Source organism: Acyrthosiphon pisum, chromosome A2 (assembly GCF_005508785.2).
Source record: "Acyrthosiphon pisum isolate AL4f chromosome A2, pea_aphid_22Mar2018_4r6ur, whole genome shotgun sequence".
Classification (NCBI taxonomy): Eukaryota; Metazoa; Arthropoda; class Insecta; order Hemiptera; family Aphididae; genus Acyrthosiphon; species Acyrthosiphon pisum.
The window spans coordinates 5,680,555-5,707,042 of NC_042495.1; the positions used below are offsets into that span (position 1 = coordinate 5,680,555).

Consider the following 26,488-nt stretch of genomic DNA (forward strand, 5'->3'; position numbering starts at 1 on the left):
CGCTTTAAATTAAAATATAATAAATAGCCCATGAGGTTGTCTCGATAATAATCTTACCTTTGGATTTTATAAGAGGACAATTCACTCTAATTGTTAAGCTAACGGAGCTACACGTGTTTTGCTTTGCGTATATTTTGCTATGTTACGGACTTGTAAGACGGAGACAACACATGCGGGTATTACGTCCTCTTAACATGTCCATATAAATATTATTCCAAAAAAACAAAAGCGTTTCAATTTCCTCGACGTGTATACATATATATATATATATATATCCACCAATTCATTTTAAAAGAATCGTCCTGTATAATTTGCAAAAAACACATACTGTAGGATCAAAATTTAAAATCCACCAAAGCCTCGTCGAACTCATATAATATAATTGTAGGTATACACCGCGCCGGTGCAGTGTTTTCTTATTTTTCAGCATATAATTAACCTTATCAATATAGGTAGGTAAATACATATAATTCTTAGCTAAAACGAGTTGCGGCTTTCACTCAGATATTTGTGCGATTTTACCGTATAATTTAACATCACTTTCAAACATGTATCGCATGTACCAATGTATACACTATATAATAAACGCGATAAGCGACTGGACGTAAACAAACCATTATACCACTGGACATATACGAGACCTACGTTTTTTATTGAGGGATAGAAAAAAAAATAAAAAATTATAAGTTGTACTGCTACAGCAACTAACTCTACAACTGCTAACAATGGACATCGGACTGGAGTATCGAAAGGTATATCAAACATCTTTTATGACGTCCTTGTACAATTTCCTTGGGTCTCTCAAAAGTGCATATTATTCATTTTGAACAGGAGGTGAGGCCCAATTACATAATTCAGGTTAATAATAAAAACAATATATACAGATACAGATTACGAGAAGTTTCCTAATTAGTTTATAGTTCTCATGATTTTAGTATAGATGAGGTGTTAATTGCAGTCGGTTTAAGGCTAAAATATAATAACTAAGTATTTAGACAGTTCAGCACTACGAGTTGGCGTGGACTGCAACGATCAACGACTAAAAAAAAAACAGGACAGTCAATATATTTTCGGGCAAAAGCTTAAACAAAAAGTATATAAGTCATTAAGTCCAAACGCACACGGCGGTATTCGATTAGCATAATGTTTCAAGGTTAAGAATGGACAAAAGTGGAGCGAACGAAGAGTGAGAATATTACAGTAAATTCGTATTATGTCGAATGCCGATACCTCGAACTAAATTCCAAATTGAAATCCCCTTGAGAATATACTATTACACTAAAATTAAATTTAAATAAAACCCGATACCTCAAATTTTTCAATATCTTCAAATTTTTTCTGTCTCCCTTGAGATTTGACATAACGAGAGTTTACTACACTTGCAATAGTGACGTGGGATTTGAAGAAAATACGAATAGAACACAGGATGGTACCTACTTGTTATTTTTTACACAACGCACATTATTGCAACTACCACATATAGGTATACGATGATTTTTGATCTTTGAACTGTTTATAATCATGATTTTGTTTTGATTTATTAGAAACATATAAAACTATAGGTTTGTAGACTAACGTTTCTACTACAATACTGGCATACTGCACAACGCGTGGCTTGAACAAAACACCAATCGGAAATTACCAATAAACAATAATAGATAATATATGTTTTATGTAACAAAAGTCAAAAATAATGAATTGGATGCTCTATATTTATAGGTAATATTTAGTACATCACAAGCCAAGAAAAAATTAGCCCAATACGCTCAGATTTTTGGATGATTTTTTCTTATTGTGATCATGATTTGCATCTTACAAATCTTTCCTAATGGATTGGCTGCAGGTTAAGACATTGAACAATTAAATAGAAAACAAAATATTATGTATTGCCCAATTAAAATTTAAATGTACTCTGTACAGTTGTAAACACAATTAATAATTAGTAGGTATGCATTATATTAATGAAATGTTTGTAATTTATAATATTGAATAACATTGACTGCACATCGCCCTGTAATAATAGCGTATACCCCTACACGGGATAATTTTAAAAAATAACTGATTTTTAAATGTTATACAATATAATTAATGAAAACCTTGTGAAATGCAATAATAAAAAAACATCAAAAACTAGATAGGTAATAAGGCCAACCATTGGCGCACAAAACAATATAATAAACATTAAAACATGTTTTGAGGGCTAATAATCCATTAAGATTTTTTAATTTTAAAGTTTTAGACATATTTTGTGTAATCACTGGTGTAAATGTCGATGGCATAATGCTATTCTTGGCTTTGTCCCGTAATGTATACAGACATACTGTATATCGGATCATCCAGACAAAAGCTTGCTAGTGGTTTTCGAGGCCGTTATCAGACTATAAGTAGTACCTATGAAGTAATATTATAGTAATTGTATTTAAACACATTAACAGTTATTACTTATTATATAAATTAATATTCTGCTTTTAACAATGGTTTGGTTTGGTTTGGTTTCAACAGATTGGTTTCCAAACAATCAGGTTTATTTGCAGCTTGCAAGCGCATTATGTAAAGGTACTTATATATATGTCGCAATGAATTGTATTACACAAAGTGCAGTACATAATATTTTACTGCAAAATGAGCAGGATAAAACCTTTCCCGTAACATATTATATAGTATAGAATTCCAATTATGATTATTTTCCTTGGTAATAGTTTTTAATAATGTACAACACTATTTTTATGTTTGTTATTACTTATTACAATTAATGATAGTGAATTGAGTTGTTGGAAGTTTGGAACTATATTATAATAATTAGTATAGTTTTAAATAAATATCTTATCTAATCTGCCGGCCTTTGTGCGCTAGATTTTCTGTTTATTTTGTTTGACAGGTACATGTGTATATGCATACTTTTATACATACTATGTTATAATAATAAAATAAAGTATTTGTACTAATTAGCTATTACTGTACAGACACCTGTCAGACAAGGCATTCATCTAATAAGGCAATAACAAGATCGACAATAACGAATGTATGGGCATTTTGCGTCATTCACATAATCACATTGAAATAACAATTTGAATGAAAACAAATTTCTGACTTTATATTATTGTACTTGTTCAAGTATAATACATTAACACACCTTGATATGGACGCCAAGAAAACTAAAAAATGTATATGCAATATGAAACTAGTACAATAATGGATATACTTATATTTAAAATGTGTTATTATGAATTTAAAAAGACTTGAGGGTGAGGCAAATATGAAACTATTAAGAGGACGCTACACATCCATTTGTTGTATCCGTCTTAAGATGACAAATTGACTGATACATATTTAAATTAACGGTTCATCAAAATTGGACATGGTCCATTGACAAAACTTCAGTACAATCCTAGTGGACTTAAAAGGATACTATCCAATTCAGGGTAAAAGTGCTGTCTCCGTCTTACAAGCGTACGGCATTGCATATTTTTTGTCAGAGTCGATTGCATGTTGTTAGTTTTATTATAAGAATTAATTAACTTATCATCAAAGTTAAAGCTAAGAACATTATTTGTCGGATTTTTCGATATTTTAATTTTTAAGCTACGTAGATATGAGCTATATCATTTTTGATTTGTAATATATTACTTATAACTTATAACTCGCTTAAGGATTAAAATATCAAAAAATAGCTATCACGTAATCGCAAATAATGTTCTTACCTTTAAATTTGATAGTAAGTCAATTCACTCTAATATTATAACTGATAGCATAAAATCGGTTCTGATGAATGTAAATTTGCTATGCCCTACGTTTGTAAGATATGGATAGCGTCCTCTTAACATTCAGTTAAAAGGGTTAAAACAGTTTTCTTAAATATGAAAAGCAGAATTACATAGGTAATCCTCCCTCCTCTTAATTTTCCTAATCTAACATCCAAGTTCAATCTATACCTAGCCAATTATACTTACATTAACGACAATAAATATAATAATCATATCATTGAAAGTCATCGAGAACGGTAATAATGAGTAAGCGGTAATTATAGTCATTTTCACTATTTTTACAATCATTTTTTTACTATACGACATATATACTATACATAGACACTGTACTGTGTATGTAGGTACCATTATAGATGCCTACGCAGTATGCCGAATACAATATAGTTGTTATGTATTAACATTGTTTAGGTGTATTGTTATAAGTTATAAATAAAAAATACCTGATAAATAAATAGGTACCTAGATGGATAATAAATGATCATTTTTCCCATATACATTGTACACACAATTATTCATGATTGATATAATAAAATAATTATGAACAAGACAGCATAATTATTACAAACCGTAATAATTTGATAAAAATACAGTTTCAAATTAATATCATGAGCTATAAATTTAAAAAAAAAAATGTTTATTTACCTTTAAATTTGAATTATGCGAGCTGAACAATTTTATATACGTCGAATGAATCAACAAGTAGGTATAGTTTGAGTTTTCTTATTGATCGAGTTCTTGAACCTTATTAGTTTGATTGTTTGCACGCAACTATACACTCGTGCTCGTATCATGAACTGGTCATTCATTCTGATCATGTTTTTATCAAATCTGTAAGCAGGTACCTACACCAATTTTATAATATTAATAAATTACAAGTAGGTACGGTACCTCTACCTACCTCTTGATAATTGTCAAGTATATAAATTATACGCATCACATTCAAGCAATTTAAACTATTTACGATATTTTTATTATAAGAAACAAACGTTTGTTACAAAATAGTTGATTTGTTTTGTCTCATGAATTTATTATTATTATAATAGTAATAAATAATATTAATTATTACTAAACAATATTCCATCATATTGTCCTGAACACTTTATTACTAATTACTATAATATACTCCAAAACGCATAGTAATTAATTACGTATTTTGGCACCTAAATAATGTTAAGGTAAAAACTTAAATATATCGTTACGATAATTATATTTTTATTTTTATGCATTCATCCTTTCTGTTTAGTTTAATTGGCTAATGATAATTAATAAACTTTTAATATTTGTGGGCAATTAATGCAAAATAAGCAATAATCATAGAATGGTCAATTATTAGGTACCCGTCCCTTTTTTAATAAATTTTAATATACCTAATATATATTTCAATCTATTATACACATTAAACAGACCGGCCATTAAATTATATGACGACTAATACCACTCATAGGCCTATTTTTCTGTAATTTGTTCTAATAGGTATGCTTACACTTTTCAGAATACCACTAGGTACAATACACAAACATGCGAGGAAGCTACGTTCTTTATATTTAAATATAAATTATCATATTATGCTTTTAAACGTCCTGTACGTGTTTAAAATTTCAAATAATCGAAATATAATGGCATACATTCATATTTGATAACAATTGTCGAATACCGTGGTTTTAACCATAAATCCATACCCATTATCCGACTGGAAAATTTTGTCACAACAATAAATAAAAAACAAACATATTATATCCTTTTAGCAAATATGTTTATTTTATCAGATTCAAAACAAAAAAAATCACAAATTGTAATTTGATATTAATTAAAATATTGTAAATAACTATAAATTATTCTGTCGAAAATTAGTAGTTAGTTAATAGTTTGTTACTTGTTAGTCAATATATGCTACTACTTTCAGATTTAAAAATTATTATAAATCATTAGGTAGGTACCTATTGCATTTTAATACTTGTTATTTTTTTTTTCAAATGAAAACGAGTACCTATAGTACCTATAGTACATTCAATACAAAAATATAAATAATTATAATTAAGTAAAATAAAATTCAGAATAAAATTATTCAAGATAGTTAATAATAAAGAACTTTAAATCTTCAATAAATATAAGTACATAATATATATCTATATATATAGCTGCAGATAATTGTTATTAGAAAATTATCAATTGTATAATTAAAACTTTATAACACCACCAAAATGTTATTATTTGTGTTAGAAACACATCTACCAATTCAAATAACAAATTTATAAGATATAAAGAGCATGCATACGAGTTGGATATGTACTGCCCCTAACCATATATTATTATCCCGTAAATTGCAGATTCAACCATATAATAACATGGTGTGCACATCGAACGTGCATATTAAGTATTTATATGCTTATAAATATATTATTACGATTTTGTATGAACGGTTATACCTAAGTCGTGTATGTATTATTGATAACACCGATAGAAAAGAGATTAACAACTGAACTGCAATTTATTATGGCCGTTGCACTTTTGCAGCCCGCAGGCCCGTGGTACTTGAGTGTAAATATCGGAACAGCACGTGTAGCCGTGTAGGCATTTTATTTATTTACTTGTACCATATCGGATATGGCATATCCCAAACTGTGTTGTTTGGTATAGGTAGGTAGGTACCTAAAGTTGTTATGAGTTTGGGCACTAAAATACTAAACGATAAGAAAAATAATATTATAATATTATAATATTTTATTCGTTGAATAATAAACAATTATTATTATTATTATTATATTATTATTAATATAAAGTTTAAGCCATGGCTAAATAATTAGGTATAACCAGTAATGTAGCACGTAGTATAAAACGACCCTGGTTTTATTAGCCTGTAAAGATATAATTCATACGTACCTATCTAATATGTTAATATATTCATAGTTTTCAACGCACTCTCGTTAATACTTAATATACCTAGTTAATAATATCTGAGTATGTTTAAAATATAACAAAATAACTGAAATCATCATTCATCGATTAAATATCAAATTTAGTCCAAATTTGAACATAAATTGTCTATAAATAACTGTGTTCATATTAGTTTTTTTTATATTTTTTGGTTATAGTATGAGCTAATTTTTATTACATTTTTAATCCTTAGTTATATAAGTTGAATATCTTATAAATTTTAATAATATTATATAATATTATTTTAAATTTTTAAATTTTTTAGAAAATAGTTTGAAAATGTAAGTGATTTTGACAAATTATGTCAATATTTGAATTTCAAATGATTATATAAAAAAAAAAACATGCTTATATAAGTTAGATATTTTTAAATATATATATATAATAATGAATTCTAAGTTCTAAGGTACCTTGTATAAAACTTCCAGCTTTTTGACCAAGAAAAATTGTTTTTATCGTCGTTTATAGTAAAACACTAAAATAAACTGAAAATGTCAAATTTCTATTAAGTATAAATAGCTCAAAAGAACCAAAATATCTAGAATACGATACCAGTATACCATGTGTAAAAAATTATAATATAAACATTAGGCGAACATTTAAATTTTAAAGTATCTATGGTTATTTATTTTTGAGTTAGGTACACGTACACCAAAAAAAAATGAATTTTTCAATCGAATAGGAGGTACCTATAATCACTGATTTTGAGTAACAATTCCCGTTTTTGTTTTTTTCTTTCGTTTTCTCTGTTATTAAATTCTCGTTTCCCTTTTTTTTCCCGGTGAGCGAGCCGGGAAGCTATAGTGGTTTTACAATGATATTTATTTTTTTTTTTATCCTGTAAACAAAATTTCTACCAGAAGGATTGCTTCGATTTCAACATAGAGTAGGTATCTTTTGGAAAATTGGATCAAGATGGTACCTACTTTAGAGAGGTAATTTTTCGATTTTCTCAATAGTTTTAATGCCATGGGAAAAACCACAAAAATACCCTATATTGCTAAGCTATTTTTTTCTAACTTTTTATTTATTATTTTTTTTTGTGTCTGTCATCAAATAAGCATTTAAAGTTTGAGTTTTGGAAACTTTTATCAAATTTTAAATTTAAAAATGATTTTATAGTTAAAATTGTATAAAATATTCAACGTTTCTAGCTAAGGACAGTGGCGGATCGATTTTAGTTGTTTTGTTGTAATTTTATATTATTAATTCAACTTACCGGCTATTGTATTAACAATAAGTAATAACAATATAAATATGATATAAAAAATTAAAATATCCATACTGACAAACCGTCTCCGCCCAGAATCTTTTTTCGTATTGAATTCAAATTTAATATACCACCCATTATACATTTAACCATGTAAAACCTACTTGTAACCTAGGTACTTCTACAGCAGAGCGACATCCACTTACCCACCTTTTTAACTTTTAAGTATTTGGTATACGGACATAATATGCATATAGTAATTACGCTGTTCTGACCGAGATTATTTCACGAAATGGACCTAAAGTGCACTATATTGCTAAACTGAGGTTTCATATTTTTTCGATTGTCATGACTCAAGTTCAAGTATTATAATCACACTTTGGTAAATCAGATACCTATACTAATATACCTACTTCAGACGTAGGTATTATCAACATTTACCTGATAATTAACTATTTTACGATACCAGCTACCTAAATAAACATCTTATATGGATCATCGATGATATTATAGATAATATTCTTTGTGTACTAAATGCAATCGAAAGTCACTGACTATCTATAACTATATAAGTTATAAGTATATCATTATCATACAGTGGTGACAGCTAAAATACAGACTCTGTCCAAACAGGGATGGTCCAGGGGGGGGTTATTATATACATTTAATTTTATACATATACATATTTATATATATTATATACAGAATAATTTTAAGTTACCTACCTATCTACAGTTATTCGTTATTAAATTACAATAAAATAAGAAATAAGAATATTGTTCCACGAAAAATCAATGTCGAGTAAATGTTGAATGTGTGAAACTGAATATTCAATGTCGTAAAAATTTGAACTTATTAAACGCTCTTAAAAGTTTAATTTCACTATAGAATAGATATTTTTTTAAAACAGTCAGCAGAAAAATAATACAATGTTTATTGTTTATGACTTTTTTTCAATAATTTTTCAGCGACCATAAAATCCCATAAATCAATCAAGCTTCCACAGGGAATATTAACCTGTTTTAAAATCAAAAGACAACTGTTTCTACTTTTTTTATTTCTTACAGTTCTAAAATTTTAGAACTTTTTATCCAGTTTTCATTAATTTCATAGGAGTTTTAAGTTCAAAAAATATTATACCCCTGAACTAGTTAATTTATACTTAACTAATTACTATACCAAATGAAGACTAAAATGTCTTTTTTCTCTGTAGTATTTGTGTTTTACGTGTCGAAGTAGAGATCTATCAAGTATGCTCAGTGCTCACATTAAGAGATTTTATTTTATCTTTACAATAATAAATAAATCCGTCAAGTATAGGTAATCCCTTCGCTGTATACATTATAGGCGTCGAGTATATACTATATACCTCGTCATTGAGTAATGAATGTGTTAAATTTGATTTCAATTAAAAATCATTGAATATACCAGCTATATGATGAAAAACGATTCTGAGCGAAGACAGTCTAATTTTTTTGTATCCTAGGTGGCTTTAAAATCATTTTAAAAATAATAAAAATTTAATGTTTGTATTAAACTGATGCGTGAACAGAGCGATGAATATATTATATTGATTTTACAATGATGTGTTTTTTTATTTTTGTATCTAAAGATTAAAGAGACATTTTTTGTTTTCTAGAAGAAAAATGCTTTGGTCATACATTTTGAGGGAAGTTCCTGTTAGAAAATTGGATCTACTTTGTACTTTGGTTGGTCAAAAAAAGAAATTTCTAAGTATTTTTTAATAAACATGGGGAGGGGGGGAATACTATTGGATACAAATAGCAACACCAACAATAGCTGACTGCAGACATAATTACCATTTTTTATCTAATGAAAAATAATGAATGTTTATTTCATTACCTAATAATTCGTCAGACTTTTTATATTATTTGAATTACCTATATCTAATAGTCATAATCCAATAAATAAGTAATAATCTTGTGAATGTGATTTGTCAACTTATGGCGCAGACAGTACATTAATTCACAGAAAAATATATCATGTGTATAATATATATCATATATTAATAAATTCAAGATAACTTATCCTAATAATTGGCTTATAAGGTAGAAAGACAATTAAAATGATATAATATATCAAACATATAATTGGTTCACAAAAATGTAAATTGACAAGTGTGAAGAATTATCACATACGACCAGTATATCCCTTAATCTGGTGTGTATAAACAATAAATGATAACAAGACATGTGACATGCATATGTTATTAATACTTATATTAAGAACACATATTGAAGTTCTAAACTTCTGCTTACAAATTTACAATTTTTACCAGCTTACTAAAGTCATGTGTACATGGATATCACATAACAGTATAACACATATTTGCTTCAAGCCACATTGATTTGATTTATTGAAAGCCATTAAATATTTATTCAAAATTTGGTAGGAATAACATTGAAAATAACATTCAAACATAGTATTGGCTAAATATATGAATAGATAAATGTTGGTTGTCAAACATATGTTTTAAGAATTAAATAGTTCATCAAAATATTCTATTATAACTAAACGTATATGAAAATAATAGCTCAGAATTCAGATTTGTTAAATAAATATAACATTTTGACAGTTTTATAGTACTATTTTAAAATAATAAAACTAATATAGTTTTTGTACTTATTATTATAGTTTATAAGGTACAGAATAATTGAAAAATAAATTGACAATTTTTAAAATCAGTTTTAAAACATTATGTAATAAATAAAAATATTAAATTTGTTAACATTCAAAATATTTGACTTACACATGTAATGAGCCATATATTTACCATTTATTGTTGTATAGTTACAACTCATACAACTATAACAGAATAGATCACATTTAATCATAATATAAAGGATCTTCTAAGGACAAGTTTGTGACATTATATTAGTAGGTAGTACAATATTTAACAATAATATACCAATGTCTTGTAAAAAAAGTCTTCATATTTCTATCATATATTTTTCTAGGAGCTATGATATGCACCTCTATACTTCATCATTGATTATATCAAATGTACCTTCATGGTTACTTTTAACTTTCATGACTTTTCCTTTGGTAACTTTTGCCCAACCTTGAACAGCATTTCTGTTTAATATCCATTCAGATGACACAGCTGTTTCAGAAGCACGCTGTAATATGACTTCATCACTGGTATTTTTAAGATGACGTTTTCTCTTTATTTCAGTTGTTGTTTCGTCTAATGGAGAAAAGAGTAATTTAGGTGATCCATTGAATAAATGAATTCCTTTTGATTCATCAGTATTGTCTATTTTGAGTTTTTTATGTTTTTTTTTTTTTTCAATGATTTGGCTAAAAAAGATTAAAACACGTTTCTTATTATATTATATTAAACAGGAGTATAACACATATGGGAAACTTGACATTATTGGCATCAAATTCAACATGTTAATTTTGATGTTTTTTTTTTAGGTTAATACACTATTGAATAACACAAGTTTTGTTCAATATGTGACTTACCAGATGCCGTTAACTACTCATATTTGAAATGGTGAAGTACTACAAGTACCAAGAAGTTTTGACCGTATCATTTTTTCTTCTAAAGTTGATCTTTGTATCAACAATTGTGTATCACTATGATAATTATGACACGAAAACAAGTTTATGTTTTTGTAAAAATTCTAAAACTGATTTTTTGGTTTGTACAGTCCAATAATAAATAATTCTTCAATAACCAAAATTTTGTTTATTTGTTTCACATATGATGAACCAATGACTAAACACAAACTGATGATTATTGTCAATAATCAGCATAATATTATTATCAAAGAATGAGGAATGAAAATATAATTTTTTTTAACCAGTGGCAGCATAATCCTATATAGTCTATATGAGGTGGCTTGATCATGCATTTTATGGTTCACTGAACCACCAAAAAGTTTGGGGTGGGTGTCATTTTAATAGGTATACTTGGTCTTGGTAACCAGTGTCCGGTATAGCCGTATAGGTAATATAAAAATGGTTAATTTGATGGCCAATTCATAATTAGCAACAAATAGATACAATCACACATATTAACAATCAACTTATGAAGTTATAAACAGCTTTATGACGAAAATATAGTCATATAAAGTATGAGACAATGTGACATTATTTTGTTACTCGAAAATCTCAATCAAATGTGTACTAGAATTGTATTATAATAATATTGTTATAACTGAACTACTCCCTAATGAGAAATTGGCTGAAACGTAGTCACTTATACTTAAATATATTCAATTCAACAACTGCAGATGCGTCAAAGCTCGATCAATTTACGTTTGTGCATAAGTGTATTATAGACGAATTTGAGATTTTTTTTAATTTGAAAAATTTGTCTTTTTTCTATAACAAATGTTTATTCGTTATAGAAATTATGTAATTTTTTTTCAAATAAAAGAAAAAACTCAAATTTGTTCACATTTAAAAAAAAAAAATGCTTTTTGGTGATAACAAAAAATCTAATTTATCAAAATATCATCACAATTATTAAGAGGACGCCTCATCTGTATATGTTGTCTTTGTCTTACAATTGCGTAACATAGCAAATTGTACACTCAGCAGAATACGTGTAGCTCCGTTAGTTTAAGAATTTGAGGGATTGACCCCTTATAAAATTTTAAGGTAAGATTATTATCTGGGCAATTTCATGGGCTTTTTATTATATTTTAATTTTAAAGCGAGTTATGAGTATTTTAAAATTGTAAATTAAAATATAAAATAAAATAAATAATAATTGTCAACAAAGCTATAAAAATTAGGTAAGTTTTTGTACATATAGTATGACTTTTTGGGAGGTGGGTGGTATTAACCACCAACTGAAAAATGTCAGACCGCCTCTATAATAAATATTAGCAATGTTGTAGTAACGTAACGCAAACTACAAATTACTGTAACGCAATTACTTTTTCAGTAATGCAGCAGTAATTTCTTAAAGTAATGCAATTTTAACAAAATTACTTTTTAAAAGTAATTTCTATGAAGTAACATACTAATGCGTTATTTTGCACGTTATTAAAATAATAGTTTTGAATATATTTTAAAAACAAGCCCCTAGGATACCCAAAAAATTAAAATCAATTTATTTATTTTCGATTCCGATAATAGTTAACATTCCAGGAATAAATATTATCACTTTATTAGCGAAAAGAAAAGAGTTCGGTTTAAAAATTATATATAAAATTTAATTAAAATTAATTATATGATTTATGACTTATGACTAAATATAGTTTATGTGACTATAACTATAACTAATTACTATAAGTAATTTACCCAATACTGAATATAAGTACATAACTATTAACTATAGTCAATACGTATAGATTTTTTCTTAGTAGGTCATATATTCAACCAGGTAAGTCACATACTAAACTCAATTTTTGCTTGGTAGGTCACATAATGAACGAAAACCCATATTTCCTACATTTTAGAGGCTATACTTAGTCATAAGAGCTTATTAATTGTGTTTTTAACTATAATATTACCTTTCTAAATGTTTGAATAAGCTTTTAGCAACAAATTCTTGAAATTCTGGAGTCACCTTGATAAAATTATGATTATGTCCATCGTCTTCGATAATATACCTAAGAGATGGCTTAACTTGTACAGCATTGATACCTAAAATAAAAAGTTTTTTATAAGTAGTTTATTTATTATTTAAGATACTTAGATACTTATCAGCATAGCCAGGAAGTTCCTGGCAGGAATATTTGTAAATTCAATTGAAATAATTTAAATTAATCTGAGTAAGGTGCACATTTTTTCATAGTTCCACAAGGTCAAATAAAAATTGTATAATATTTTTATTTTTGAATATTTTAATTCTTTATGTACATATTAACTAATATTGAGTTTTAAGTGGTATTAATATATAATTATATAAATATTTCTTTTTTTTAAATTGAAATCATTACATTTTGAAAAAAAAAAACAATTATTTTATTGATAACTTGACATAAGACTCTAAAATGTCAATAACGTTTAAAAATAAATACATAACAGATGTTCCATAGACATGTCTGTCCAGCAACTACTGACTTCTTCAAAAAGAAATCATAACAATATTATAATTTCTACTTTTTTTTTTTTAAATGATAAAATCAAAAACGTAAGAAAATTCAATATATTTCCTGATTTTTAATTCTTTCAACAAAATTAAGAGTTGAAATGAAATATTAATGAAATTTAATTTTAAAACAAAATTGCTACCTAATTGTACAATAAATTAAGATTGTACTAACATTTTTTCATTTTCAGTAAAATGATTCAATGTGAACAATTAGTTATTGTTTTTTATTAGTGTATTTTTATTTCATTTTTTTATTTTCTAGTATTTTTTTTTTTGGTTCAGTTTCTTGTGTGAAATCATGATTGTGGGCCATGCTCCATACAATGAGTTTCTGTAGTTAACCGTTAGGTAGCTTAAAAATCAAAAATAATACTCACTTTTAATTTTGTTAGACGACTTCTCGCTAGGGCTATTGCTGTATAGGTCGTTGGTTAGTAGATCAGTGTCGATCGAGTCTTTGAGTATTCGCTTTGTGATCTCATCTTCGGACGACGAATAGTCAGACATTGCGCCGACGTCTGAAAGGAACAAAATAGAATCATTATCACCGGATTTTTACAGCTATCGTCTCACAAGCAAGATGTTTTACATTTTAATACACTGCTCAGATATTCGTCACACGATAGGTAGTTTTATGAAATAACTTTTCCTCATTGATTTTACCAACGTTCCGTTCTTCATTGGAATTCGCATTCCGCACGTCGAGATTAGAGCAATCGAGCGGCCTCTCGGTTCTTCATAAATCATAATTCAAACGTTATCAGATTATTAGAGAATAAACTAATTATTCTGTGATACCACCGTGCGGATCCGAACATAAACGCGGTAACAACAACAGCGATAACGATAATAGATAATAATATTGTTATTTGTAATATTTTATTTATATACGTGGACAAACGTACGTTGACTACGTTTGAGTTCAAATATTATAACAATTTGTCAATTAACAGTATAAATTATCATTAATAATAATATGTTCTGTAGTAATTTTGTCATAAACCACACATTTAAACGTACCTATTTAAGTCGGCATTTGTGAATCGAACGTTCATCCAACTTCTGCTTTGATAAAATGTTTTTCATACAGACACTGTCGGTGTTCGTGTTGTGTTTTTGCGCGTGTCGTGCTACACAATCTAAAGGAATAGTCTCTTTAGACTCGTTGACTTTCGACAAGGTAAACATACTATAAATGTTATACCTTGGTCGTAGCTGTGGCTGATTTTTGAACAGCATCGACCATTAATATTATACACTAGTGTTTAGGTACAGTTTCTCTGTCATTAGGTTCTTTCAAAATTTAAAGTGTCAATTGTCAAATTCGATGTCTCGTATCCATATGGCGAAAAACACGAAGAGTTTGTAAAATTAGGTTCTGCCTACCAATCGGTAGAAGATTTGCTTGTGGCTGAAGTACCTGTGAAAGATTACGGAGAAAAAGACAATGAAGATTTGGCCATCAGGTTTGACAGATTTATCTTTTGATAAAATATTACTGTGTAATTATTTATTTTTTTGTTTTCAAGGTATGGTGTATCAAAAAAAGATTACCCGATCGTTAAGTTGTTTGTGAACGGCCAATCAGAGCCGTATGTGTATAACGATGAGGATTTTAACCAGGAAAAATTACAAAAGTTTGTTGTTAAACACAGCAAAGAAATCTTGTACATTGGACTTCCAGGTACATTAGAAAAGTTTGATGGTTTAGCATCAGAATTTGCCAAGGAAAAATCGGTGGACAAACGCAAAGAAATTTTGTTGAGAGCCGAGAAATTGTGGGATGTCAGTGAGGGCAAGCAAAAGCAAAAGTCGGCCGAGATGTATGTGAAGAGTATGAGAAAAGCATTAGAGAAGGGTGACGAGTTTTTCCACACAGAAACTATTCGCATCAACAATGTGCTTAAGGGTTCAATGACTCAAGAGAAAAAAGCAGACTTGAGTGTTCGTTTAAACATTTTGGAATCATTCAAAGTACAGCATGACGAGTTGTAAATTACTTTTGTTTGATATACTACTTATTTTAAATGAGGTATTTTTGGGGTTGTGATATTTTTGTAAACTATTTATTTACGTTAAAAATAAAAATATTTTTTTATCACTTCTATGATCAATGATGGACACCAAGAGAAGTATATTTATAATTTATGTATGCATGTATTGTTCACAATATAAAATACAATCACTTATACTTGTTAAAAGTTAATAAAAGTTTTTAAATTTTATGAACATATTTGTTTATTTTTGGAATTTTCCTACAGTGCATGTTAAAATTTAGTTACTTATTTCTTTTAGTTATTTTGTGAAATGTATTTACATTTTTTCTCACAAGTTTAAAAATTATTTTCAATTTGATTCTTTTTTTTAATACTATACTGAAATATAACAGGTTTTTTTAAACATGACTACAATATGCAGTTATAATTCAACATAAATTTAATGAAATAAATCGAACTTATTATTATACACATTATACAAGATTTGAAAAAACAAACTTATTAATAAAAATCTCTAAAAATTTTAATTGTACTCAAAGAAATATAGCACAATATATAGGTGGGTGTTTTTTACTTATTGGTTTTATATCATGCCAAACCCTTCAGCATAATTGATAGCTTTTGAAAGTCGCTCATCAAGTTTCTCTTTACTGCTGTATTCAGGTAGCAATAAGACGTTGAAACAGGTATGTGCGGTAGGCAGCCTGTACGACAAGGCAATGCTTGAATGTAGTAATATGTATAAAAGAGAAATATTGTAATACTATGTTTTATTTAATATATACCTGTCAGAATCTGAACCATTCCTCGTGATGGTCAATTTTAATTTTCCAAGGCCACCAACAGGAACTCTATCACTTCCTGTCGTGAATTGTAGTAACTTTTGCTGAGAGACTCTAGGTAGTGCATGGGCAAAATCCCAGAAATATTTGATAACTTGTGTTTCTTTGTGATATCCTCCTTCATAAAGTGTAGTTTCTTCTAACTCTGACATATCAAATACCTGAAAAATTATTTTTAGAACTGACATCTAAGAAAAAATAGAAATGTGATCTTACTTTACTGCCACACACTATCTGTTCAAGTTCTTCAGGCCAGAATAAGTATTGTAATGGAGATTCTTCCATAACATTTTGGAATCCTCGGTAGAATGCATTGAACTGTACTCCAATTGATTCGTTTAGTAAGAAGTCAGCATATTTATCGACAAATTCCTAAAATGGTGAAACAAAAATATTTTATATAAGTTCATAGGATAATAAAGCTATAGGTCCTTACTCTTTTATTTATATGGTTTACAGTAATATTATCTCCATTATCTATGAGATCATGATATACTATTTCACCAAACGCATCTTTGTAGCATATTCTAAATGTCTGCATAAACATTTCTTCAATGTCATCTTCTTCGTAATCCAACAAATTCTTTAAACCATTGTACAATTCCTGTGTAAAAAATTAATATTATCTGAGACACCATAATATTATAATGCATACAACATTACAAGTTTCTACCTGATTCCAATCTTGCAGATCGTTGAATGTACACCGTTTTCCTAATAACTTTCGATATACAACCATTGGTAAATTAATGTTTAATATGACATTGTTGTAAATTGCTAATCCGACTATGAGACCAATCAATGAATATTGGGCAGCAGTTTCAAACGAAAACGAATTAAACCAATAAGTAGGGTTTCCACTATCAGAGTTCATAATCACAAACATGCCTAAAATAATATGATATTATAATGGTATATTTACATATAATGACTGATAATAGTAAAAAATTATATAATACAACTGTACAAAATACCATAGTCTGGATTAAACAATTCCTCGACAATAAGATGGAAGAATTCTTTAGAGACTCCACCCTCATCGACACCTTGTTCACCGTCAAATTCAACCGCCAATTGTTTTTTGAGATCTGACGGATTTTGCATGGCTACCATTTCAAGCTGAATAAGAAAATTTAAATATAAATATATGTATGCCAACTATAAATTAAATATGTTAATTATATTTACTTCAACTAGAGCGTCCTGGACAACGTGTTCCCTTCTTACTTTAAGTTTGAGGTAAGGATGAGTTGGCTGACCTATTAACGTTTGTATGAGACAGAAACGTCTATTTTCATACATACGTATTCGATTATCATAATACAGCCCTAGAGTCTTAGTGGCTGGGGTAAGTACAAATGAATGGGACATGTACGAAAATTTTTCATTGCCATTTTCTCTCCAAGTTTGGTAATCATCATCCATTTCTAGCGCATCACTCAACAACTCGTTGTAAAATTTGGATATAGGAATTAAAGGGGCACGACAGGCCAAAATATTTATCTAAAACAAATATGTGATCAGATCAAATCAAAATATTTAAATGAAATCCATACTTACATTTAACATGTCAGCTAATGGATCGGTTTTGTTGATTTTAATCTTTGGGTGTGAATTAATAAGGATATCTTCAAGTAAATTTTCATCCCTTATATTTTCGGGTTTTTTCTCTATTTGTTCAGGCTGTTTAGTATCTTCTTTATCAACATTTCTATCACATTCACCGGCCATGATACTCGCATAGTATAAAATCTATAGTCAATGAGTTTATTACATTAATACATGTAATATTTAACAATATACAATACTTACCAAAATTGTGTTACGCATTGTGCAATAGTTAATTTAAAGATAAGTAGTATCATTGAAAAAAAATAGATTTGGTTATCTCATGTATAACTTACAGATAGTTACAATGATGTTATACTTACTCTCAAATTCAAAAGTAGTAAAAGCTTTAAAGCGAGTTTTGTTTACCTTCATGGTTTTTGTAGCAAATACAACAGCAGTCTCATCTTGGAAAGTTGCATCATATTCAGTAGATATTAGTTGGAACGTTATAGCTTCTTGGAGGCAGTGTAATATACGTCGCAACGTGTTTTCGGATGACATTTCACTCCAGAATCTTGCAAGTTTTGCTTGTTCAGCCACTGGGAGCACACATGTAGCTGCTACAAGCCTAGGGATTATACGCCCTACAAATGCTAAGTCATCTAACCATGGCATTTCATAGATGATTTTAAGCGAATGTAACACATCCTCTAAATATTTTTCACTGATTGGAAATGATTTTGACTTGAAAAAATGTAATTCTACAGTAATTTTTGCTAAATAAAAAATAAATATGAATTATAACAATGAAAATAATACCTATAGTTTTCCAAATCAATATACTTACCACATAAGGAACTAATAGCTAAACATAGAACATCTTTATAAAACTCATCATTATTGAGGGAACTCATTTTTTTATATGCTCGTGCTAACCCTGCTACATCTAATTGTTTCTCGCTGTAATCTTCATCTCCTTCTACCTCGTCATCTTCATCCATTGAATTATCATCCAATTCTTTTTCAATTTCCATTTCACGTATCTAGGTAGGTAAAAATGATGTTATATTATACTGGAATTAAACTTAAATAAATTAAGAAGATTAAAAATCTCACTTTTTCTTTGGACATACTGGGGGATGAAGCCTTAGCATGATTATGAAATTTAAGCAAGTCTTTTTTGCGTTCTGGTGGGCGTTTTATAAAACTATTACCCAATGCTTCTGGTGTTGAGAATACTTGGTACAGAGCAGATAGCAACTCATTATTATCTTTACATGGATCGGGTCCTTTTAAATGGCTCGTTAGTTCGATCAAATTGGTTTCGTTCAAATATTTAATACCTGGAAACATTAAAAAATATTGGTTTGTAACATTTAAAATACACATCATGTTATTGCATAGACATTACACATGATACACTGAATGAAATTTCACACAGGCATTCATAATATTACTAATAAAACAATAGGTAGGAGGATTATCTTCATAAAAGTTAAATTCAAGACAAAGCATAATGTACAAAGAAAGATATAATATTGGATGTTGCCAAAATTTGTAAAATAACACGCTAAATAACTGAAACGCATGTATTGGATTAGAGCCAAGTGGTGAAAGGACCTTCAATATTTATAAACAAATCACATTATGTGTACTTTGTCTAATGTATGAAACAATTGTTGCCTATTGGCCAACAAATAAATAATATATAATAAAAGTTAATTATTGTTTTTTCAAAATCTAATATGTAAGTAAATTTAGTGATAGATAGATGATATGAATCCAATATACGATTTTATAATATATTAATAATAATAATAATAATAATAATAATCTGACATTATGCCAGCCTATGCTATTAAAAGACTGTCTGTTGACCTTTTGCGTAGTATTTATGATTTTTTTTTTTTTAAATTCACACAAAGAATATGAATCAAAATTTGAAGAAAAAATAACATTGACCTAATTTATTAAGATGAGTTTAAAATATTATCACATGTACCTAGTATTTTATAAAAATATTTAAAATAATAAATTATTACCATTTTGAAAAGAGGCAATATGTTTTAAAGTTTTTTTCATAGTTTCCATGAAGGCTAAGTTTATATCTTCAACATCGTTCATAATACAATCTGGTATACTCAATGAAGCAACATCCAAGCGATCCAAAATATCCTTGTTAGTTGAATGATTTGTAGCACCATTTTGTTCACAAGGATTTACATGATCAACATCTTTCAACACATCTTCATTGACTTCTTCTTTAGAAACTTGAGCAGATGTATCTTCTTCTTGTTGTGCCATGGAATCAACAACTGGTGCAATGAATGGATTGTGTTCTTTGGCCATAGGTTCGGCACTGACTATTTTAAACGAAGATGAACTACTGCCACCCTTTGTTTGAGAACAAGTACTAGTGGTTTGAGTAATCTGGGCATCTGATAATGATCTAGATAAGTCAATTGAATGCACGGGGATTACTTCAAATACTGTACATGGATGATTTGTTTGTACACAAGCATCATGTGATAAACACAGATTATCTTGGGTGTTGCTAGAGCAAGCTAATGATGTATTGGCATCATGTAAAGTATTTCCAGACACTGATGGGTTATTAGTGGTTCTTGCTACTTTCATGGGATGCTGATCACACAGTCTTGCATCTAGGCGAAATAATTGAATAGCGATAGCTGCTGCATCATTAGCTGACACCACATTAGTACACTGAGAAAAACAATTTAAATACATAAATAACAATTAAGTAAAACATGATTTATTCAAAATGTATTCCAAATCTATTAGACAGGACTTAATTTTTATTTTTTAGGCTTAATAGGAATAAGACCTATTTAAAATTTTTTGTGAACATTTTTGAAATTGTTACTTATATTGATGTATGTTTGATGATAGGTATGTTTAAATGTTTTGGTTATTTTTGAGGTTATTTTATAGGTAGGTTCTATATAACATGTTATGAGTCACAGTGCTAAATAGCATAATATTGACTCATTTTAATATTTTATAGCAGAAAATATTAAGTATACTGTATACAGTATTTCTGTACCTATATTGAAAATATCGAGGAAAATATATAGTAAAACGTATAAATTTAAAAACATTTTAAATGATAATAAATTAAATACATAAGTACTAGCAAGTTGCAACTAAAATATTCATTGCATAATACAGTACTATAAAATTAAAGTGATGGTTTGCCTATTAATTAATTGCATAATATTAGTAAAACTATTATAATTAGATTAAATTAATATTTTAAATAAATAATTTTTAGATTTAAGTTTGAGATGTTGTTAAAAGATTATCATTCTTAATTTGAGTAAAACACCAACATATAATCTTCTCCTACTATATTGTACATGCATTTATTAATTAAATATGCCGAGTTAATTATGTTAGACTAACTAGAATTCTAAAAATATACAGATTTACCAAACAGTTACTTAATGATAATTCAGCTAGCCGATGATCTATGAAGAACTAATACATTCAGAAGGTTGGTCGAATGAGTGTTTCACAAACTAACTGACTTACTGTGATGTGTAGTAAGCCTAACAATGATAAAACATAAAATAAAATAAATTATAAACTTGGTATAAAGTTTTTTTTTTTACAAAACTACTGATAGATTAAACCATAGCTTTTATATGTTATATATTACTATCAACATAAAATGTATGATATTTAAACAGAAAAATATGGTTGTTATTAACAAAAAATGATGTACTATTTAATATTTTTCTAAGGTTATGGTTGAATAAATTTTTTTTTTTATTGTGATAAGCTTGATTAATAATAGATATAAAATGAATCGTAATACGCATTAGATAATCAAAGTTGTAAAAATCAATCATGCTCAAATAGCAAATTTTAGAGCATTTATATTATATACTTATACCTATAACAGACGATATAGTTAAAATACAAATTAACATATTATTTTGTCTATAAGTGTACATACATATAATATGTATAAGATAAATAACTTCTAGAATTTACATTTAACTAGATAGGTACAGTGCGAAACAATAATACTGTCAGCGAGATATTTAGTTTGATGTTCAAGGGCAGTATCTACACCAGTTTTATAATTATGCCGAGAATTAAATTTCAATTGGATAGCTACTAAATGGGATTAATCCTACAAAGGGCTATGTACGAAAAAATACAATGATTATCGTGAAGAAGCTGGCACAAGTGTTACTTACCCTTTTGCTGGATGCACAGTAATCATTTACACATTCACCGTTGCCACAACCTTCTGTGATCAGATAGAAATAACGTTCGATCAATTTCTTGGCCAAGTCTCTTTTCATGTTGACATCAGATTCGGGGGAGCGGCGTTGCGATACCTGCTCAAACACAAAGTGTGAGTGTAGATGACCGGACGACGAAAAGGTGTCTGTCAAAACAATGAAAATATTATAAAATCGACAGTATGTATGATGTACACCACTTACAAGCGATTTGTTAATTTTCGGCACTGATCGGTGCAGTTGTAACTCTACGAATGACGCGAGTCGGCGGTCGAGCCATTCGATTTTTAAGCCGCGCCTGAAGACTGATAAACGTCAAACGGTGTACCTACAATAATATGATAATATTATGTAACTACTACGACGATTATTTTGGTCTGTCGTTGGTTTGATTGTTTCGGCCGCGCGTTCGACACACCACGTCCGCCGTTGACCCTCGTCGAGAGCTGCGACTATAGAGAACAATATTACTGAACAACACGGCAAATCGATAGCAGACCGCGGCCTGCGAGCGTGTGCGTGCGTGTAATCACTCTTCCCTCTTGCAATATTTTTATTTATTTTTTTCGTTCCGTACGCGCGCAAAACAAAGGAGTAAAGTGCGTATCAGATGTTTTGTGGAAAAAAAATCGTCGGCCGAAGGGGGTACAGCCGTACAGGGAATAATAAATAATAATAATAATGATAATAATTTGATGATGACTACAACGGGCACGACTGTACGAGCACGGAGGAGCGCACGCGCGATACGATTTCAAACAAGCGCGGGGAGGTAGCCGCCCGAGAGTTGGAACTTGGAGGTAAAGCTGGACGGTGGATCGGGATTTTCATTGTGTGGGTGATGGGTGGCGGGTGGTGGACAGCTGACGCGGAAAACCGCGAAGGTCGACAGTCGTGGCGGAAAAAATCATCTGTATCCCCCCCCCCCCCCCCCCGCAGCGACATTAAAGTTCCGTTATCACAACATTTACATATTTACCACGGACTAAGATAGAAGTAGTCTTAGTCCGTATCTTAGTCCGTGTCTTAGTCCGTGATATTTACTTATCGGAATAGATAACAACGATTTATCTATGCCGAAATATGGCAATCGGCAATTGTCAATTATAAGCTATTCTCTATTACAAATTACAATTTATATAATATATTTTATTCACGGATGTAATGTACAATATTTGACATTTATAAGATTTATAACATTTATAAGATTTATTTACATTAATTATACCAAACTTGTACATAATAATATTATCTGTGTTGCGATCACGGATATAGATACTAGTATCTATATCCGTGGTTGCGATTAAATGTATTAAGAAGACGTCACACCCACATATTATGTTGTTTATGTCTTATACATTTACGATATAGCAAATTTGCGTTCAGCAGTTCCAATTTTGTGTTGTTAAAATCATGACCTATAATAGTTCATGGTTTACAAGGCCGTAGCCAGAAAAATATTTCGGAGGGGTTAGAGTATAAATGTTATATTATGTAATAAAATATGAAATTATAAAAAAATATTATTTAAATGAAGAACATGACATTTTTTTAAAAAATTTCGGTAGGTAACTATGTACATTATCTTATATTTCTACATTAATTATTATAATTCATTACACTTTAGTATACAAGTTAACTATATACAATACATATATCAAAAAAATAAAAAAATGTGTAAAACGTACACAATACAACTATATTAATTTAATTTTCCTTGAAGTATTTGAAAATCTTTTGATAACTTCTTCAGTGTCAATTTCAATATCTCTATGTACACTCGCGAGGGCTAGTCTTACTAACCTTTCTTGTCCGGTTCTGTTTCTTAAAAACGTTTTTAGACGTTTTAAAGTTGAAAACGTCCTTTCGGGTGTTGATGTTGATACGGGAAAAGTTCCCAACACATTTAATAAATAAGAAATTGACGGAAAAAAATCTAGATTGCACTGGGACAACGCGTTAAAAACATTTGATGGTCTATCTTTCTCCAAAATCTTGGTCCATTTTGTCTGCCATAACGAAAATTCTGCTTCAATAGCTAGTGAGTTTGAATTACCAATATAAAAATCAACACAAGGTTTAATATCTTCATATTTTTTATTGACACAAAATTTTGGGATGACGTTTTGCAGGCTTGTTATTAAGTCTTTTATGTTATTAAATCGTTCATTTAGTTGTTGTATAAAGTCGTCTAATAGAGGTATATAAATTGAAATTCGAAAATATTCTTCGGGATCATTGGTTTTAATGTTGATACGTTTAGTTTGACGAGAATTAATTCTTGGTATAGCTATTTCATTATTAACTGATTCTAACATGGTTTTAGATTTATTAAATAAAATTTAAAACTCTTCATTGGCGTTTTCTCGTTTTTTCATTAAAATTTCGGATATATTTTCAATATGTTCACATGCTTCGTAAAGATCGCAGTTAACTTTTTGTAAAACTTTGCAAAGAGGCAAAGTCAGAGAAAATAATTCACCTGCTACGTTTAAACTAATAACAAACTCGCTTTTAATGATGGCATTAAGTAATTGTGAGGATTTAGACGAAGTGTCACTATTACGGTGGTTTTCCAACTCTTCTAACGTGTACAAGACTGGACACTCAAACTATTCAATATTATTTCAAAAAAAAATTTCAGGGGGGGGTCTGAACCCTGACCCAGGGGGGGGGCCCTGGCTACGGCCTTGATGGTTTATAATTAGTATTAGAGTGAATTGGCCTATTATCAAACTTAAAGGTGAAAAAATTATCCGTGTTCTCTAGTTGGTTTTTTTCACAACTTTTGAGTAAGTTATGAGAATTTTTAAATTTGAATATTTTACACTCAAACTTGCTTAAAAAAATATCGTAAGAAACCAACGAGGCTAGAACAGTACGTCACTACCTGTCAACCTGTCTACCGGTATTTGTTCGTTGGTTTTTTACGATATTTTAATTTTCAAGGGATATGGAAGTTATGAGTACCCGACTGCGTGTTTGTAGTACCTAAGATAAGTTCATACGATTTTGGAGGGTAAAAATAATAATATAATTTTCTCCCAACTACCTGCCTAATTACTGGGACAAAATAAGTGACCAGCTGGAAACCGGCCACCGGGAGGTGCCCTTCGGTTTTTAAAACGGATAAGTTATGCTACTACTACTTATACTCATTGGTCATTGGTCATTGTTGTGTAGGCCGAAATAGGCAAACAAATCATAAAATAAATTGTCATTATTGTTACTACTACGGCACTACCTATATCTGTACATTATTAATATTTAATATAAACATACAAGATACAAAATATATACACTTATGTATGATAAATTATTGTCAAAATTATCAAATTAATCATTTTATCTTTTTGTTTATTTAATTTCTTAATAGGTACGGCATTGAAGTTATTAACTCAAGTTCTGAAACACTATACGATTAACACTTACTTTCAATATTGTTCGAGTATTCGGATTTACGATTTTTTTTTTTGGTGATTAAATGTAGTATGTATATACATTGTTGCACGCCAATAGACCATAACTTTAAGGGGGACCGTTCAGTCAACTAATATTTTTTTATAAGTATAAAGTCCTCCGGTCTAGTATAAGTGTAATATTACCATGTTGGAGAAATTATGGAAAAATGTATTAAGCATGTTTTAATACACAGGATATTATTTGAGATATTTTGTAGAAGTGGCTAAGTGGCTAACCTTTTTACCTTAGTGTACTAAGTGTACAATTGTGTACTGTGCATATTAATATAAATCGTAATAGGCTCATTAATAATATTAAATCTATTATTATATTGTGTGTTCAACCTGAAGAGAACGAGAAAGTACAACAACAGAATCG

At 29.0% G+C, this 26,488-nt stretch overlaps 4 protein-coding genes and 1 long non-coding RNA gene across 11 annotated transcripts in view; 2 read left to right on the forward strand and 3 right to left on the reverse strand.

Annotated features, from left to right (window-relative positions):
* Nucleotides 1–4,573, reverse strand: part of LOC100166473 (cysteine dioxygenase-like) — a 15,131-nt gene extending 10,558 nt beyond the window's left edge. The window contains exon 1 of one of the 2 annotated variants that reach the window (XM_029488930.1): nt 2,259–2,387. The gene's annotated coding sequence lies outside the window, so the exon portion shown is untranslated. 2 annotated transcript variants of the gene reach the window in all.
* On the forward strand, nt 4,515–11,605 carry LOC107882435. Its single transcript, XR_001678736.2, has 3 exons — nt 4,515–4,602; nt 9,548–9,617; nt 11,350–11,605. It is a non-coding gene; the product is annotated as an uncharacterized LOC107882435 (long non-coding RNA).
* LOC100168536 lies at nt 9,996–15,134 on the reverse strand. Of its 2 annotated transcripts, XM_001951000.5 has the most exons (5): nt 15,005–15,096; nt 14,574–14,718; nt 14,362–14,502; nt 13,401–13,533; nt 9,996–11,229 (listed from the first exon to the last, which is right to left on the reverse strand). In XM_001951000.5, the coding sequence occupies exons 3-5, from the start codon at nt 14,489–14,491 to the stop codon at nt 10,905–10,907; spliced, it is 588 nt and encodes a 195-aa protein (XP_001951035.1). In that variant the 5' UTR covers nt 14,492–14,502; nt 14,574–14,718; nt 15,005–15,096; the 3' UTR covers nt 9,996–10,904. The 2 variants fall into 2 exon arrangements, with proteins under 2 accessions (XP_001951035.1, XP_008178466.1); XM_008180244.3 differs by lacking the exon at nt 14,574–14,718 and having other exon boundaries at nt 15,005–15,134.
* On the forward strand, nt 14,887–16,209 carry LOC100159641 (endoplasmic reticulum resident protein 29). Its single transcript, NM_001293470.1, is given in 3 exon segments — nt 14,887–15,164; nt 15,275–15,450; nt 15,514–16,209. Coding segments are annotated over 3 exon segments (747 nt in total). The 5' UTR covers nt 14,887–15,059; the 3' UTR covers nt 15,980–16,209.
* A 188-nt stretch (nt 16,210–16,397) lies between these two features.
* Nucleotides 16,398–23,377, reverse strand: LOC100162374 (ubiquitin-protein ligase E3A). Of its 5 annotated transcripts, none has more exons than XM_029489562.1 (15): nt 22,853–23,375; nt 22,601–22,744; nt 21,836–21,943; nt 20,417–21,098; nt 19,491–19,717; nt 19,222–19,417; nt 18,801–19,150; nt 18,384–18,575; nt 18,012–18,326; nt 17,798–17,942; nt 17,497–17,711; nt 17,260–17,427; nt 17,040–17,195; nt 16,767–16,984; nt 16,478–16,703 (listed from the first exon to the last, which is right to left on the reverse strand). In XM_029489562.1, the coding sequence occupies exons 4-15, from the start codon at nt 21,009–21,011 to the stop codon at nt 16,565–16,567; spliced, it is 2,916 nt and encodes a 971-aa protein (XP_029345422.1). In that variant the 5' UTR covers nt 21,012–21,098; nt 21,836–21,943; nt 22,601–22,744; nt 22,853–23,375; the 3' UTR covers nt 16,478–16,564. The 5 variants fall into 5 exon arrangements, with proteins under 5 accessions (XP_008178468.1, XP_029345422.1, XP_029345421.1 ...); XM_029489561.1 differs by having other exon boundaries at nt 21,825–21,943; nt 22,601–22,794; XM_008180246.3 differs by lacking the exon at nt 21,836–21,943 and having other exon boundaries at nt 16,398–16,685; nt 22,601–22,794; nt 22,853–23,371.
* Nucleotides 23,378–26,488: the final 3,111 nt, after the last annotated feature.

Bases quoted from the DNA above. Each gene is read 5' to 3' on its own strand.
- LOC100162374 (XM_029489560.1), bottom strand. From the start codon at position 22,708: ATGAAAAGAGACTTGGCCAAGAAATTGATCGAACGTTATTTCTATCTG. The intron at 19,151-19,221 runs GTAAGTATATTG...TTTTTTATTTAG, and splicing joins AGCTATTAGTTCCTTATGTG to CAAAAATTACTGTAGAATTA. The intron at 17,712-17,797 runs GTATTTTGTACA...ATATTATTTTAG, and splicing joins ATTGTTTAATCCAGACTATG to GCATGTTTGTGATTATGAAC.
- LOC100168536 (XM_008180244.3), bottom strand. From the start codon at position 14,491: ATGTCTGACTATTCGTCGTCCGAAGATGAGATCACAAAGCGAATACTC. The intron at 13,534-14,361 runs GTGAGTATTATT...TTTTTATTTTAG, and splicing joins GTCGTCTAACAAAATTAAAA to GTATCAATGCTGTACAAGTT. The intron at 11,230-13,400 runs GTAATATTATAG...AATCTTTTTTAG, and splicing joins TTATTCAAACATTTAGAAAG to CCAAATCATTGAAAAAAAAA.